The sequence below is a fragment of the Varanus komodoensis genome, unplaced genomic scaffold, assembly GCF_004798865.1.
Source record: "Varanus komodoensis strain SLA01 unplaced genomic scaffold, ASM479886v1 scaffold5, whole genome shotgun sequence".
Lineage (NCBI taxonomy): Eukaryota > Metazoa > Chordata > Lepidosauria > Squamata > Varanidae > Varanus > Varanus komodoensis.
Window position 1 is genome coordinate 8,560,566 of NW_025336087.1, and position 18,651 is coordinate 8,579,216.

The following is an 18,651-nucleotide window of genomic DNA, read 5'->3' on the forward strand; positions in this document are numbered from 1 at the left end:
ACAATAGCACCTCCCTTCCTGATCTTAGCATCTGGACTGGTCTTCAGCAGAGAAAAAGCTCTTTCAACTATTTCCTACCCAAGTTGTTCAGGGATAGCTGTCCATCACTCGAACCACCACTTCTGATTCAGATGGATTAAAGAAATAGAGTTGGATGTCACCAGCTTACTCATGTCACCCAGTCCAAATCCCCAGATGACATCTCCCAGTGGTTTCATAAGATGCTAAACAGGAGGGGGGAGATTAGATGGATTCCTGTAGGGTACCACAGGTCATTTTCCTTGGTGCTGGCCAGTATGCCCCACATGGCTACTCCATGGAAATGGTTTTGAAGATAGGAACAGAATCAGAGTAGTTATATGAACATTCTAATGCCGGGAACAATTGACAGCAAAAGAAGAACGGGATGGCAGAGGATGGGTGGATAGCTGGAGTCACTGAAGCAGTCAACATGAGCTTAACTGGACTCCAGGGGATGGTGGAGGACAGGAAGGCCTGGAGGAATGTTGTCCATGGGGTCGCGATGGGTCAGACATGACTTCGCAACTAGCAACAAAATACAAACACTATATCAGAACCACCTGCCTACTGCTAATGGGGCAGGATTCCCTCATTCTTAGCCCTTGGAGCTGCTCCAGGTGAATACATGATCAGTGGTATGAAAAGCTGCTGTAAAGTCAATGAAAATAATGGGGTTACATTCTTCCTCTCTGCCCTCCAACAAAGGCATACCCAAGCCAGAAGTCACAATGAACATAACAGAACAGGCTGTGCTTTTCATTTAAATCCTTCCTATCCCAGACACAGGGGAGCCATACATCTTTGTCCTTATGTGAAGATCAGAAATTATATTCCTTCAACTGTCATTTCTAGTGCCTATGTTTTTAGGTAATCTAGTTCTTTTAATTTTCTGGATTTTCTTTATTTTTCTGAGTGTCCTTATTGAATTTCCTCTTTCTTCGTCGTGGCCTCTGTGCATCACACATATGGGTGCTGCGCCTGCGCAGTGCCTAGGCCAGAAGATTACAAAGCTAACGGTTTTTTGGCAGGAAAAGCTCCGCTCCCCTCCCCCACAGTATAAATAGAGTGGAGCATCCGCCATTTTGCTCAGTCTTTGCGACCGCCGTTCACTGTGCCTCATTCCTGTTCGTCTCTCGCTTAGATTTCTCGCCTTGTGCTCCTAACGGTTATACCTTGCCCTACTTACCTCGTTCCTCATTATATTCCCAGTTCTTTCTTCTCTTCCTCGTTGTTCTTTTTTCTTCTATCTCTCTAAAAAAACAAAAAACAAAAATATTACTCTTACCCTCTGTACTATCATCTCTTTCTTCTTTTTCACGATGGCACAGCGGGCGGCATTCTGCAAGTGCAGTGAGTGCGGCTCTAAAATGTCTCCCACCAACCCGCATGACTTGTGCCTCCTCTGCCTCGGCGAGGGGCATAGGACCGACAAGTGCAGGCATTGCCTGGCCTTTACTAAAAAGGCCAGGAAGAATAGGGAGAATCGTCTCTGTAAGTCGCTTTGGGATCAGGCCTTGCTCCAATCCAACCAGTTGGTCTCAAGGCCTACCCCTTCCTTGGCTGTACCACTGCAGCGCTCCGCCTCTGCTTCAGCCGTGCCCTCTAAGTGCCCCGCCTCAACATCGGCCACGCCATCGCAGCATCCTTCGGACGAAGGCGCTGCTTCAACAGAAGCGCAACAGTTACCTTCTCCTCCAGCTAAACAGAAGGCAAAGCGTAAACATTCAAAGCCGGATAAATCCTCCGGGCACAAGAAGCCGAGGAAAGATAAGGTGACTAAGGCGGCCCATAAGGGCAAGAAACTCGACCGCCCCAAACATCGGGGCTCGGGTTCATCGGGGTTCTCTGTACCGACCGCCGCTACGGTACCGACTCCCTCGGGACCAGCCTTGCAATGGGCGATGCAGGTGACTCCGCCAGGATCCCCCAGGCCTGTGGTTCGGCCTGAGAGCGTGTCTCCCCCACTGAAGCCACCGCTTAAGGAGTCCATTTCCAATGGAGAAATTAGAGATTCCCCACTGAGGCAACGTTCCCCAATTCTGATGCCTACTGCTGGGCCACCTGAGGAAACACAGTCGCCGCCTAGGCGTAGGAGCCGCTCATTGGAACGCCAGGGGGATGACTGGACTATGCCCGGCTATGGCGGCTTCCCAGGCTGGAGTGGATATCCACCCTCTGCTTACTACCCTCGGGACCGTCATTCGCCATCGATCCCAAGAGAGGCGCCGTCCACGTCCGGCCGTACGGAACGGAGACCTCCACCTTCTCCCGAGACCTCCTCATCTAGTGAACATTACCGCTACCACCATGACTCAGACGAGTCGGAAGTAGACTCCACGTCCCCGGATGTGGCCATCACTTCCCAAGACCCTGGATCCCCAGACGAGCCCCATGTTTCCTTCTCAGAACTTGTTTCTCGTCTAGTTCGGTCGCTGGAAATAGAGGCCTACCATCGCCCCAGCCCCAGAACCAGCCGATTTTACGATATCATCTGGGGAGAGCAGTCTGCAACCATTGCCTTGCCTCTTATTACCACACTCTGCCAGGCGATGGTCCAGCCCTGGGACCATCCGGCACAACCGCAAGCGATGTCTCGTCGGTACGAGTCTATGTACCGGGTCAGAGAGGAAGATATTCCATTCTTGCTGTGCCACCCTAAGCCCAACTCTGTGGTGGTCGAGTTGTCCCAGGGCAGGGAGGCTCGGGGCCATACAACACCCCGAGATAAAGAAGGGAGGAAAGTCAATATGATTGCAAGTCGAGTCTGTGCGGCTGCAGGACTCGGCATGCGCATATCAAATTATGAAGCTACTCTGGCACATTACCAGTACTTCATAATGCAGAAGCTGGATAATGTCACCTCCTCCCTCCCAGATCAACAGGCAGACCTAGCCAGGGTCTTTATAAAAGAGGCGATGCAGGTGGCCATACAGCAGTTGTCCACTGCAAGACATCATGTGGACACTGACTCTCGGGCCATGGTCAGTGCTATTTCCCTGCGACGGCATGAGTGGCTCAGGAATTGTAACTTTCCTGAGGAAATGAAGAGGAGGATAGAGGAAATGCCATTCGATGACACTGGCCTCTTCCATGCGAAGACTGATAAACTCAAAGCCATCCACGAATCCCACATGACAGCGTGTCACATGGAGCTCCTGCAAACCAAACGTAAGTGGTCATGGTCCAGGCCTTATGGACGCCAGCGGTATCAACCTCGCCAACAATATCAACAGAGGCAGCAGCGTGGAAGGCAACAGCCTCAACAGTGCTTCTCTCAGGGCTGTCGGCGCTTGAACTCCGAAAACGCCCTCATTGACAGTCCCGGTAAACCAATTCATCTTTCCACCTCCCACCTTCCCCTCTCCCTTTTGGGAGCTGGCTTCAAAGCCGACTCCCCATTTGGGAGTTCATTACATCTGATAGGTGGGTGTTGTCCACCATTCAGCTCGGATATAGAATAGAATTCGACATCGTTCCACTGCCGAGCCTTATCCGATTTACGCCACCATCTTCGGTTTTGTGCGATGAGGTCTACCAATTTCTTCATAAAGGTGCGATTCAACAACTCTCTCGCACCGATGGGCTACACGGATTCTGTTCTTGATATTTTACGGTCCCCAAATGGGACGGTGGTCTTCGACCTATCCTGGATCTGAGGAATGTCAATAGATACATTAAACCAAAAAAGTTCCGGATGACCACCTTACAGAATATCCTTCTGTTGCTGAAAAAAGGGGATTGGTTCACCTCATAGGACCTGAAGGATGCTTATTTTCATATCTCTATCCATCTTCCCATAGACGCTTCCTGTGTTTTACTGTTGGATCCGGTATTTTCGAATTCAATGTACTCCCATTCAGTCTAGCTATGGCACCGAGAGTTTTTACAAAATGCATGGCCCCAGTATGCGCTCACCTACGGCTTCGGGGTATACAAGTCTACCCCTATTTAGATGATTGGCTCATTGTGTCACAGACTAAAGACAACCTCCTTGCGGCTGTCCATACGACTTGTACTTTGCTTGATGACTTTGGACTATGCATTATTTTTAAGAAATTGTCACTTATCCCAACACAGGTCATCGATTTCATCGGGGCACGTATCGACTCCATTCTACAAAGAGTGTTTCTTCCTCCATCCCGCGGAGCCATGCTGTGTGCCCACATCCATCAGATCCGACGACTGAGGACAGTGCAAGCCGTCACTATACAAAGACTGCTGGGGCACATGGCGGCCTTAGTTGCCATTGTGCCTTACGCAAGACTCAGACTTCGGCTGCTTCAATTGTTCTTCAACAAATCGTTTCACCCGCAACGGGATTTACAAACCAAGCATCTTCGGATCCCATCCTTGATCCTTCACTCCCTGACATGGTGGACTGTTACACGCAACCTATCTACAGGCGTTCTGTTCCATCAGCCCCAACTAACTGTGACAATGTACACCGATGCGTCCCTCATCGGATGGGGGGCAGCATGTGCGGGACTTCAGGTCCAAGGGACTTGGAACCGACAAGAAGCAGGGAGGCACATCAATTTTCTCGAGCTTCTAGTGATTTTCAACGCTCTCAAATCTTTTGAAACTGTTATACACTGCCAAGTTGTGCAGATTGTGTCTGACAACATAGCTGCTGTCTTCTACGTCAACAAGCAAGGTGGAACGAAGTCTCTGCTCTTGGCCCGATTGTCAGTGCAGATCTGGGATTGGTGCATCCCAAGGGACATAATGCTACTGGCAGTACACCTTGCAGGGACCGACAACATAGAAGCGGATACACTGAGCAGGCAGATGTCAACGACCCACGAGTGGGAGTTGGACTGGATGATTTACAACAAACTATTCCAGTTGTAGGGATACCCAGACATAGACTTGTTTGCTACCCGAAAAAACAGGGTATGCGAACTGTTTTGCTCCAGAGCAGGTATCGGACAGGACTCAAGGGGAGATGCCCTCATGATCGATTGGAACAACCTGTTCTTCTACGTGTTTCCTCCGATTCCCCTTCTGATGACGGTGGTATCGAAGATTGTTCAGGACAATGCAACAGGAATTTTGATAGCCCCATGGTGGCCGAGGCAACCCTGGTTCACCGCTCTCCTCATTCAGTCCAAAGGTGTTTTCCGTCGACTTCCACCGGTCCCTCACTTGCTGACGCAATGCAACGGAGCAATCCGACACCCAGACCTAGCTTCGTTCAAACTGACAGCGTGGAGTATTCACTAGATTCAGTCTCTCTATCGGTTCCATTACCATCTTGATCCACGGACTCCTCACCTCAACTGTGTACACAACCAACTCCTCCTTCGGGATCGACAGGAACCGTCTCGGGACCAATGTTTTCACATCCTGATATCCAGGCGATTCTCGAATCTGCGCTAAGACCTTCCACACGCCGATCTTACTCAGCAAAATGGAAAAGATTTTCCTCCTTTGCTGGCCGTCATTCTTTTTCTCCAGAATCAGCATCCATTGAGAACATTTTGCAATTTCTCTTTGAACTTCACCGTTTGGGATTTAAACCTTCATCTATAAAGGTTTATGCAGCTGCCATCTCACATTTCCGTGGTACCATACAAGGCTCATCGGTTTTTTCTCAACCTCTGATTCGTCATTTTCTTAAAGGGACTACAAAATTTACACCCATCAATTCGGCTGGTCATGCCGACTTGGAGTCTTTCTGTTGTACTCCAAGCGCTAACAAAGCCACCATTTGAACCTCTGGCGATGGTGGATCTACGTCTAGTATCATGGAAAACTGCCTTCCTTGTTGCGGTTACTTCAGCCACAAGGGCCAGTGAGCTTTGTGCTCTACACATTGACCCACCATTTTTTAATGTTCACAAAGAAAAGGTTCTTCGAATGGACTCAGCGTTTCTTCCTAAGGTGGCAACATCGTTTCATTTGAATCAGGATATCGTCTTGCCTGCATGCTTCCCATCTCCATCGACTTCGATTGAACGCTCTCTCCACACACTTGATGTTCAGCACTGCCTTGCCTTTTACAGATCTCACACAGAATCCTTTAGGAATTCTAACAGACTTTTTGTTAAATATGCTGATAATGACAAAGGTTCTCCAGTCTCATCTCAGCGATTATCGAAATGGATTGTACAGACCATAGTGTTGGCATACCAGTTGGCAAGAATGGACTTACGTACACTTCCGAGGGGCCATTCTACGCGAGCACTAGCGACTTTGTCGGCTTTTGTGGCAGGTGTTCCAGTTCAAGATATTTGCAGAGCCGCAACCTGGGCTGCTCTGTGTACTTTCACCAAGCATTATCGGTTTGATGTGCGTGCCAGACAGGACTGTTCCTTTGGCAGAGCAGTGCTCTCTGCCATTCTTCAGTGACGACACCTCCCTCCTCCGAGTCTGGTAAGCTTGCTTATCACCCATATGTGTGATGCACAGAGGCCACGAAGAAGAAAAGCAGGTTGCTTACCTGTAACTGATGTTCTTCGAGTGGACATCTGTGCATTCACACAACCCACCCGCTGGCCCCACATGGTGTCGGTGAGTGGACTTGTTCTTTTCTATCGGTTCCGTACTAATCTTGCGGTACCGATGTTGCTTGCTGTGGTGCTGTCATTGACTGCTACGGGACGAATGTCGGTCTTCAAGACTGAGCAAAATGGAGGACGCTCCGCTCTATTTATACTGTGGGGGGAGAGGAGCGGAGCTTTTCCCACCAAAAAACCATTAGCTTTGTAATCTTCCGGCCTAGGCACTGTGCAGGCACAGCTCCCATATGTGTGAATGCACAGATGGCCACTCGAAGAACATCAGTTACAGGTAAGCAACCTGCTTTTTCTATTGGGCCTCATTATGGGCTTGAGATATTTTGGCGAGGGGGATTTTTACATTTCTTCTTTAAATCCTCTGTTCATGTCCTACTGAGCTTTCAAACTTGGCAAACCTAGCCAAACAAAAAGAAGGGAGGGAAGTTTGTATTGAACAGTCCTTCTGACCCAAATATCCCAAAGACTGCAATGTTCATGTGAAGTTCAAATAATTTTGGCTCAAAGGAAAATAGCACCAAAGGGTCATCAGTTAACCTGGCCATACCAAGAGTGCAAACTACATGACTGCTGATTCTCTGCCTCATTTAATAATACTGCCAGTCATCATCACCTACTGCTGTTGACAGTCATCACTGACTAACTTCCCCTGCGGCAACAACACTTTCAGGATGATTTTCTGTTGTGCACCTGTTTTGGGAACAGAGAGTTAGCCATCATCACTTCCCTGGGCCAGCTACTTCTCTAAGGAATCAGACACCTTCCCGGTCAGCTTGAGCGTCACATGTTAATTACACAAGGATGTTTCCAGACCAGGCTAAAAATCACTAGTTAACCACTGAATGAATTTCTCTCTCTCCTTCCTTCTTTGCCTTCTTATTCCAGTGGAGGCATACCGAAAATCTTAAAGTCTCCTTTGAGAGAGTCTGTCAGATGATGATGAAGAACTTGTCTAAAGATTATGACGTGTTACCCTCAGGCAGTATTCTAATACATTTGTATATCAGGAACTTATCCACTTCCATTGCTTTTAGAGTAAAGGAGATTAGTAACCTTGTAGGGACCTCGTTTAGAACTTGAGAGATTTGTTTATGAATTCTGTTCAGTAATTAGCTGTATTTGGAGTTCAGAGACAGAACATCCATCTTTCTTCCATTGCCCTTAACTAATTAGCCTTTTTGTCACAGTTTTGGTTTTGTCCCAAAGTATTCCTCTTTGTGATTAAGTAAATGCTCCCACTAGACTTTTAAAGTACACTTGAAGATTTTTCAGGACTTGCAGCTGGAGATTGCACGCACAATCCACCAAGTGTTGCTCCTGCAGAGCCCTTGATCATTTCAGAGAGACTTTTATACAAGTCACCCAACTCATTGGCAGAGCCAACTGAAATGGGAAGAAAGAGTGATGTGCAAAGTGTTCAACTACTATGTTACTGCATTTTACTGTAATGCTTTCCATGGTTCTGTGAGCTGCTACCCAAACAAGGTATATCACAAACAAGGACCTAATCAGCATCCCTGTCACAGCATCCAGTGGAAGCACCAACATCTCAGGTTCCTACTTGTAGCCAAAGTAGTAGTGATCCTTCTCAGTTCAGCTTTTACAGTAAAAGAGTAGGACAGGTGGATAGTTGCAGAGGATGTGACAAAAAGACCCTCCTTTTAATAGCAATTGGTGGTATTGCGCCTTCAGATATTAAATCTACACATGCTTTTGCTACACAGGCTATTGCTGGCCTAGTTTGATCTGCACACTTATTCTTGGTTTTCATACTACTTCTGACACATCTTCATCTTCTTTTTTACTTTTATATTCCAATTTTGTTTGCAGTTTTTCTCTTTTTCCTTGCTTGTTCTTTCCTTCCCCATTTTTTACATTTCTTCCTCAATTTATTTTTCTTCATGGTCTCTCCTGTTTCCCAGCTGTCTCTCCTCTTCCTGTGCCACCCGCTACTCTGCTGGAAATGAAATGAGTGCCAGTGAGTTCATTCTTCCAGAACAGCTAACATTTCTTTTCCTGGGGAAGGAGACCTCCTTTGCTTTGATCTGTGGAGTCACTCATCTGTTTTGTCTGCCTGCCTGCAGTTTGTGTGCTGCAATTCTAGGGCAAATTGAGGGAAAGTGTTGCAACATTTTCTCTCTGTTGTTTGCGGTTCCAGCTTTTCAAATACAGTGATTCACAGTATTTGCTGGAAAGATTCAAGACTTAAAATGCATGCTTTGCTGCTTTGTTGCCCCCTTTGAGAGAACATTATAAAGCAGAAAGCACTGATTTGTCACCCCCTTTACATACTCAGAAATGCCACAGCCCTAAGTGCAAGAACTGTGTCAAGAGAGAAAGGTCTAAGTACTGACAAGAAACTGAAGCAACCTTCTCTGGTGTTCTCTGCAAATTTTGGACTTCAACTCCCTTCTGCCCCAGCCAGCATGGCCAATGATTGAGAATGCTGGGGGCTGTCATTCAAAAAACCCAATGGATCCCAGGTTGGGACAGCCACTCAAGCATTTTGCATGGAGGAACAGAGGGAATCATCTTGTCACTTCCTTCAGTAGTAATTTCCCCAGACTAAGGGAATGCAAGAAGCAGTTGGTGGAACCACCTGTTCCTCAGGAACTGGAAACCATGATATCTTGTGCCCTGGCATAAACTAGGGGTAAGTTTGCTTCTCTGACTAGCAGCACCCCTGGAGCAAAGAAAAGTACCTTGGTGCCTAAGGGCTCTTGCCTCAAATCCTATGTCATGTGGCAGTTCACTATCCAGAGATGCATATGCAAAAGGATTCCAAAGAACACAGTTTGATTCTAAACTCAGCCCAATTGAAAAATAAATGCCAGTGGAGATGATGCCGAGGGAAACAAGCACACTTTATTTTATAGTTCAAAATAAGTTTGATTCCAAGGAATGGGGTTTACCACCCTTTGCCTACTGAACAATTGTTTTCTCTGAAATCAGTGTGCCTTGTTATTTTATGTATTTATTAGATTTCAGTACCACCCAATATCTAAAGCGTTCTGGGTGGTTCACAAAAATTGAAACCATAAAATACGACATGATAAAATACAACATGAAAGTTTAAAACTACAGTATGAAATAAAAAATAGAAACCCATTATAAAACCTAGCAGTGGTGAAAACATTGAAAATAGAGTAACAGATTTAAAGCATTCCAGATACTGATCCAAGAATAGTTGTATAGGAATTGGAGTGCCAGCCATGTTCAGAATTTATTTAGGAAGTAACACCTTACAGGCTACATTGTAGAGATGAAACATTTGCAGCAAAATACCCTGCAGTGTCCTGCAGTTCTGCTTAAGAATGAAGCTTTGAATGTCAAACCTTGGAAATCCTTTTACTATATTTTTGAAAGTAACTGCAACGGCTGTCAGAAGGTTTTAAAAGCCAGCTGTTTCCTCTTTTAACTATAGTGACAGGGTGAACCCGACATACCATATAAAATACAGTGGTGATTATTTACAATAGTCATATCTTTGGTGTACTTTGCAAAATGATTAATCATAGCAAACTAATTTGATTTTAAATATGGAAATGATTTATAGGCTTTCTCCATTATCTGTTTATTCCATGATGTTTATCCTGGCATTGAACAAGGGGCAAATTTCTAACTAGCTTTTGTTTTGTGTATGCATCAGTTTGTGCAAGCCTTCAGCTTTAATGCACTTCGAGGGCAAAATAAAATATGTAGAACAGGGCAAAACCTTCGTTGCTCAAATATAGACTCCTTTTGTAGTTTCAGTAGAGCAGCCTGTTGGCTAAGGTTTGGCCTCCTCCTGGATTATGATATATCCTGGATATAATTATGATATCATCCAGAGGCAGAGGGTGGGGGGAGTTCTCAGATGTTCAGACTAGCCCTGTCTCAGTGGCAGGAAACAGGGTTCTTCTGACATTCAGGGACTTTGCTGGTCTCTTTTCTGAAATCTCTCAAACTTAGGTGATGGAAGGCAGCTAATTAAGTTGCTTTAAGAAGAGCGGGTCTTCTGCAAGACCTCAGATATGCAAGCCTGTATTGGATTCCATTCTGTCATCCATGTATGTTTAATGTTCAGGCAGAACCAGAAGAGCATTAGTGAGAGAGTGCAAGCCGAGGTCATGCGCGTACTGTGGGTGCCCAGACCTAACGCCTCCAGCAGCTATATCCATCACTGATTCCATGAAGCCTTACGCAGCGTGTCTGTACCGAATGTTTAACTTTATAAAGGAAGCAATACTCTGTATCTGCTTTAAAATGTTCTATTCTGGTGCACAGTGGGATAGGGCAGAATCAACTGTGGAAGTCACAACCTTTACTAAGGGAGATATTTGCTTATCCTGTCTGCTCCTAGTGTTGGTGATCATTAGGGTGAAAAGTTGAGACCCATTCCTCTTTGCCCACAGGCCTTCAATACTTGCAATGATTGCCATAAATTTTTGGAGCACATGTTTGTTTCACTCTTCTGTCTTCCATCCCCATGGCCTGTATGCCTCCGTTCTTTCGCTTTTCCTTGTTGAATTATTTTAGTTTTTATTCCTGTAGAGATTTAAAACTTAATTCATTGATCCATCTGGACCAGGAGGACCAACTCTTAGCTTAAGATCATAGCTATAATAGATCAAAATTTGTACTAGAGACTCTGTTCTGGTCTGTCATTAGCAAAAATCCAGTTGGCAGGAACCAAGAATAGGGTCTTTTCAGTGGTGGTATCTCAGTGATGGAATGGAGAGGTTGTCTGAAATGGGTTGTCTGAAAATTCTTGTTTCACTCAGAAAGGCTTGCTAGGACTAATTTTAACTGGTTTTATGCTGGATTTCTTGGATTTTTATGCTGATATGTGGATTATTGCTCAGATTTTATTGGTAGTCTTCCTGGGTTTTGTTTGAGGGGGTCACTTTTAAGATTTTTTGAGGAAATTCTTTTATTACAGAATAGAAAATATTTAAATAAGGGAAAGCTGGCATCTAAGCTATTGATTTTTGCCTTGGTTTTTTCAGCAAAGCATCCATGAGAACTAACTGGCGGTAACCATTTCATCCATTGCTAAAAACTTCTCACTAAGAAACAAACCCTAACCTTTTTTGAAGTACAAAACAAATAAAGCAAATTAAATAAAATAAAAATTTTGTTAAAAAATGTTTTGAGGACAGCCAGTATGGTGCAATGGTTAAGAGGGCGGAACTGGGATTCAGGCAATCTGGGTCCTAGTCCCTTTTCATCCATGCAGACAACTGGACAACTTTGGATCAGTCACAGATTCTCAGCCCAACCTACTTCACAGGGTTGTTGTTGTGGGGATGAGATGGAGAGCAGCAAGAGAATGTTGTAAGCTGTTTTGAGTTGTAAGAAAAAGGCAGGATATAAATCTAATAAATAAATACACCTTCAACAAAGAAGATCCTTAACATACTTTTTAGTTTAAAGTTCTCTGTGTTGTAAACTTGAAGCACAAGTTGCACAGTAGGTTTCTCAAAGTCCAGTACTTTTAGAAGATGAAAATACAGACCTGTCAGCACATTGACAGCAGGTAAATTTTATAGAGTTTGTAAGGTTGCATTGAAAACTCCACCTTGTTGAAGCTAAGCAGATCAGCATCTGGTCAGTGTTTGGGTGGGAGAATGAGTGCAAATTCCAGAATGGAGAAAGATGGGAAATAATTACATTATATTAAATGAATTAATAAATAAATGCATTATTGCCTGGGGGACACTTTAAAAAAGATTGTGCATGCTTGCTGAACTAGAATCATTTAGGAACTTGCTCAGTCTGAGGAGTTTTGTCAAATTACTTACTATCAAATCCAGAGAGCTACTTTAGGCCAAGTTGTTGACTATGCCCAGCTGAATTTTTCCTGTTGAAAGAAAGAGCCATATGCAATATCACTGCTTTGCGAATGTTGAGCATTCTAAAAAATGCAGCTTAAATAGACTGAAAGGCATAATTCTCTGCCCAAAGCCCAGCAGGTTGGAAGGGCACTACCCTGTCCTTGATGGGGTCACACGCCCCCTTAAGGGTTCCACAGTCTGGGGGTGCTCCTGGACCCAGGTGTGACCCTGAAATGCCAGGTGAAATCGGTGTCCAGGAGTCCTTTCTCCAGTTGTGGTGAATTTATCACCTTTGTCCATACCTGGACAGACAAAGCCTGAAAATAGTTACCCATGCACTGGTACATCCAGAATAATTATTTTATTGAAGACTGAAATAATGTTGTAAGCCGTTCAGCGACGACAGTAATGGACGGCCTACAATTTTTTAAATAAATACAAATATAAATAGGATTGTTCGGCAGTTGCACTCAGTACAGAATTGGGCTGCTCGGTTGGTGTCTGGTACTCCTAGAGTGGCCCATGTAACACCTGTATTAAAAGAATTGCATAGGTTACCAATTATGGACTGGGCCCAATTCAAAGTGCTTGTTTTGACAGATAAAGCCCTCAACGGCCTTGGCCCTGGTATCTGGGGGACCATTTGCACCCATATATGCCCAACCAGCCCTTGATATCAATGCACTGAAGGCAAACGGACTCCAAAGAGGCTCCAGCTCAGGATGATTTGCACTCTCAACCCTAGAAAGAAAGATGATGCTAAGCACTCTAAAAATGCAGCTTATATGGACTGAGAGGCATAATTCTCTGCCCAAAGCCCAATGAAGAATTTATTCTGACTCAGTGAAGCAACTTATCAAAGAATGCCAAGTGCGTAACTGTCCACCTGCTGAGTTGTGTGACAGGTTCAGTGTGCCCTTGCCTGGGGAATGTGTAAAAAATGCACAAATATAAAACTGTCTAATAATGAAATCTTACTTTTCTTGGATCAAGAAGAATTAAATTGGTGTGAGAAGACTGCTTTCATTTTGACTTCATCCTTGACTTATTAGGTCCTTTTAATGTAGGGCAAGTTTCCCAAAATGTGAAGCCCAGACACTTGCTAAGGGAGATTCAAAGCTTTCTCACCCATATCCCAGAGCTGTTGAGCCTTCATTGGGCTTGGATACACAATATGGAATTGCTCTCTTTCACCAATATTGGAACTAGGGCCGTCTTAACGCTTGGGCCTGATGGGCACTTGGCCATGGGCCCCATACTAATCTGTGTATGTTAACCCTTGGAAAATGGGAAAACTTCCAAAATTAACAGTAGTTGTAGTTGTCATAGGGGCCCCAGTACACTGCTTTGCCCGGGGACCATAATGCTGTTAAGACGGCCCTGATTGCAACCAAGATTATAAAAGTGACTAGATTTATTTATTTATTTATTTATTTATCTATTGATCGATTTATATCCTGTCTTTTTCCTACAAAGGGCTCAAGGCAGCTTACATCTCCTCCTCCTTCTTATCCCCACAACAACCACCCCGTGAGGTAGGTTGGGCTGAGAGTCTGTGACTGGCCCAAAGTCACCCAGTTGGCTCCATGGCCGAGCAGGGACTAGAACCCAGATCGCCTGAGTCCCAGTCCCACGCTCTTAACCACTGCACCACACTGGCTCTAGATGCAGTTCTTGTCAGTGGAACAATTTCCCCCCTTTAAGAAAACAGTTTTGCTTATCTGAGAAGCTTGAAGAGATCCAGGACCCTGCATCCCATTTTTTCTCTTTTGTTTGTTTGTCCCAGCTCACCAACCAGAATGAGCTCTGGCACTCAATAAGTTTTTGTTGAGTCATAATCACTGTCACAGAAAGAAATTACAATGTAAATAATTGTGTGCCTGTTTATATTAACATTTATGTACTGCCTCATTTGCTGACTAGTCATCAAGACCTGCATATTGGATATGATGGACAAAATAAGTTTTGCCTTACTGGTGCATATTAGGGCCTTACATAATAACAATGTAACAAACCTGGAAGCATATTCTCATTGGATATTGCAAAGTTAAGGCATTCCTTCACCTCACTACAATTAGTGATTTATGGAGGCACATTGGTCAGGAATGAATTAATCTGGAGTCACAACAGGTCTGTGGTTCCAATCTCTTCCTGTGCCTTAGAAAAAATGGCTCAAAAAGGTGGAAGAAAAACAGATGAATCAATTTATAATAGTTTTTATATGATTTTGCTCTGAGTTAAACAAGAAATGCATGTCAGCCTTCATAAATTGTCATTATTATGTTACTATTACAGATGAAGCTGTCCCCTTTTGTTTTTTGCCTATAGAAGCTGCTTTTGCACTTAACAGAAGGTGTTCAAAGAAATATAATAAAACAATAAACGATAGCAATGCCATAAAATGGTAATTAACAGACATAATTAAATTAAAATCTACAAAACTTTTGAACAGCAAAAATGAGAGGGAAAGTAATAATTTCTGCGTAATTTTTAGGATTTAATCTTACAATTTTTGTAGTGCAGCTTTTCCTTGTTCTTAGTTAGAGATATAAGGAAATATGGTTTTCTATCTATCATCACATATGTTTTCTGTTAGTTTCTTCTTTATTGAGTCAACAGGATAATCTAGTTAGTAGTATTGGCCAGTCTGCTTTTATAGTCTGCTTGCAGAACATGAGACCTAATGATCTATAGCAGGTGATTATTATTTCCTAATTGGACCCCAGCTTTATGCTGTCTTCAAAAATTTACAATATTAAAGTATTGTAAATAAAATCCAGCTACAATACAAACAAACAAACAGCTGGAAACAATGAACACTCTAAATAAGATGGTCTTATTTTTGCCTGTTCTGAAATAATATTTAAAAGGGAATGCAAAAATACCTTTCTGGAGGATCTAATTATTTGGTTTTTATTTAAATCTTATAACTTCTGTGAAAAGTATTAATCCCCCAGGCATTAAGTAGAAGTCAGATTTGGTTCAGAGTGTTATGATATGAAAAAATGCTGGGTTTCTCAGTGGAGCAATCCTGATTTACCATTCTTAAATCTGTCATTAGTGTGAAAGAAGAGGAGTATCCTTTTCAAAGAGTGGAACATTCTTCCCAACACAAGAGTTCATCTACTAATAGAGCCAGAGTTGCTATGTTGATCCAGCCCAGGCTTTCCAGCCACTTAGAGCCAAACAAGATAGTTAAGACTCCCACCCATGTTGATAAGTCTCCATATCTTTGGGAACTTGAATAATCACAGTTAATTCACACATTAATTTAAGTAAAGATGTGGGGGTGGGGGGAAAGAAATGTTGGAACAAACTAAGCTTAGGTATTCAAATTAGCTATATGGGCTCTGTTCGTATAGAATTACTACTTTCTGCCAACATATGTATTTTCTGTTTTTACTGAATTATCCACTATTTGATGCAGAACTTTTGGGAAAGTACAGTATGAGTAACAGCAAAGTTGAGACATTTAACTGATGAAAAGATATCCTTATTTCTGAGACTCTTATGACTTTCACTGTTTCTTTGGGGTTGCTTTTAAAATGCACAGTTGTTGACTAGATTTGAATAATTGCCATCATGCACCATACAGTGTTTTGTAAGAACCCGACAGATAGGGAGTCTTGAGGATCTATTTTCAGTCTCAGTTTCACATTTCTTGCTGAACGGTGGTGAATTTCCAAGTGTATTTTTTTCTTTTTTCTATATTAAACATCTTTGTAGGTAGCTGAAGATTTTTGTAGGGTTAAGTAAGGGTTTCTGCAACCAGGGCAAAACAATGAATCACTGAAATACCATCATGTGATATATATTCACTGGTTTATTGTAAGATAAAGATATATTATAAAGGGATATAAGTTAATGAGCAAAGTTCTTTCTTGCCTTAGTCAGGCAAGTACAGACAGACGTGCAGGCAGTATTGGCTGACTCATGGCTTTCATAACCAAACTCCCAAACATTAGTCAATGAAATCTTTTTTCCTGTTTAAGACATCCTTTAATCTGCTATGAAGTCAGGTCTCATGTGAAGCAAGTAGTCATCAGACATGGTTCAAAGTTTTCCAGTAACGGCTATTCAATGCAAGAAGAACAATTAAAAGTTAACAATTTGGGAGCATCATTAGCAAATTCTCCAGGGATATCAGGGTAGGTCTCTGCAAGAGAAGTCAGATCAACACCATTGTGCATTGTTTCCTCAAAATGTTATGGACATAGTCCAACAAAGTTAAATGCACAGAAGCAGCATAGGTTACATGAACAAGACAATCAAGAATTTATTCTCATATGTATGTGCACTGCCAACTGGGTCCTGAAGCAGTAGAGCTGCAAAGTAGCTCCTCCGTCTCGTTCAAGGAGTGAGAGAGGTGATTCAGGCACTGGGGCATATTTGTAGCCAATCAAAGCAAGTTTTAAAGGCCTGTGTCTACAACCTGCACAAAGAAATAACAAGATTGGCATATGTTTTGAATGCGTCATGAGCAGACATATGTACAGGAAGGATTAAAGCACAAGGCCCTTACCCCAAGTGGGTTCAGACACAAGTGTGGTCAGTTTTCAAGATAAAGGTCAAAGATGAGAATCCATTGCAAATGACTAGCATTTTGAGACAAGCACCCAGTATATGAATATAAGAAAAGCCAGGCTGGATCTGACCAGGGGCCCATCTAGTCCAGCATTTTGCTCACATTGTGGCCCGTCGGTTACCCATGAGATGCCATGAGCAGAGCAGCATCTTCCCACCAAGTTGCTCAGCAAGTGGTATATATAGATACTGGAGTCTACCAGTCCAATAGACCAATATAGTATAGTACTTAGCAATCCCAATTAATGTATTGTTTTATGGAAGGGGTAGCTATTAATTTTTACTTTCAGCATTCTATGAAAACCCTTTGTCTTCTTGGATGATCATACATGCCAGTAAGAAATGTACTTCATTCTAGAAGTGTATGAGGCTGCTTAAAATTTGTATAGAAGTTTAATGAAAGGGTAACATGATCAGCATGTTTTGATAGAAAGTTGATACCTCCTCAAGGTAACAGGAATTCAAATACATTGAGTATTTCTAACAAGTCGGTAACATTCCTAACCCTTGTAGGCATTAGCCACTGATCTTTTCCATTGCTAGCAATGTTTTATTTTCCAAGCCCACTTATTTGTGCTGAATCATGTTTAACAAATGGAATCAGCATTTCAGTATGTGACATGCAGAAGGTAATGATATGCAAATGGTTGACTGCTGCTTATCCTAGTATTCATCCTGATTAGACCTGTTACAAGACAAAGTCTCTGATCAGCCTGGTCAACCAATATGTTTACTTATCGTTTTCTTAACAGGATGTCACATGTGCTCCATTTTGAGGATAAAACCAGAAAGGTAAAAGATGCAAGTGTGCAAGATGAAGACACTTTTGAAATTTATGATCCTCGGAACCCTGTTAACAAGAGACGACGGGAGGAAAGCAAAAAGATTCTGCGAGAAAAAAAGGCAAGGAGATGAAATGAATGTCAAGCTAGCCAGAGCCAACTTGGAAAATGACTGCACAAATGTTCTGGCTCTGTAGTAGCTGGTGTCCCAAAATATATCACTTACAAGGTGTGAAAAGGAATCCGGTGTCTAATTTGGAAACAGAGCTATCTCTTTTGTTTTGTGAATTCTGATGTAAAATAAGCATGTGTTCTCAGCAAAGCCCTTTGAAGCAATTTTTAGCAACTAATGTTAATAAACAGTGTATTTCCCATTCTCAGTTTCTTTTTACGTATTTGCAGAAGGTCCGGTATGTACAGTCTTTCTCAGAATACTAAAAGGTATCTTTTCAGAATATGGAACAAAAGGGTTTGCCAGTACTAGAATATGATAATATTATCATCACTCCTTCTAATAGCAAACTTGGAGGTTGGAGCCAATAAAATTAGAGCCAAAAGTCAGGCATGGAGAAAATGTAAAGGTGATATCAAAATGCCCAGGGAAACGTTAGATTTGCAGTTGTTAATTAAACTTAAAGCCTTTCAACAAACATGTTCTATTGGGGCAAAAACTACTCCAGCTCAATGAAGCTTAAACACCGCTATAAATTTTGAATATCAGATGGAATGGAGTAGAATGTTTGAACTCTTTCTACTGTATAGTGTCCAGAAGGAGGAAATGACTGACTGCAATCCTTAACAGGAGCACTTCTCTTAAGACATGAAGATACTTTGCAACATTTTGTTGCGGGTTCATTTGTCACTCCTTTATTAGTGACACCGAACATACCACTTTTGCAGAATTCTTTATAATTGTCATCTTAGTCTTTC

General features: G+C 42.9%; 1 protein-coding gene across 1 annotated transcript in view; it reads left to right on the plus strand.

Annotated features, from left to right (window-relative positions):
- The window catches only part of CWC27 (CWC27 spliceosome associated cyclophilin), a 146,308-nt gene extending 128,213 nt beyond the window's left edge, over positions 1 to 18,095 (plus strand). The window contains exon 14 of the mRNA XM_044446234.1: positions 17,692 to 18,095. Coding sequence (XP_044302169.1) covers positions 17,692 to 17,854 — 163 coding nt within the window. The 3' untranslated portion in view covers positions 17,855 to 18,095. The remainder of the gene's footprint in view (positions 1 to 17,691) is intronic.
- The last annotated feature ends 556 nt before the right edge of the window (positions 18,096 to 18,651 follow it).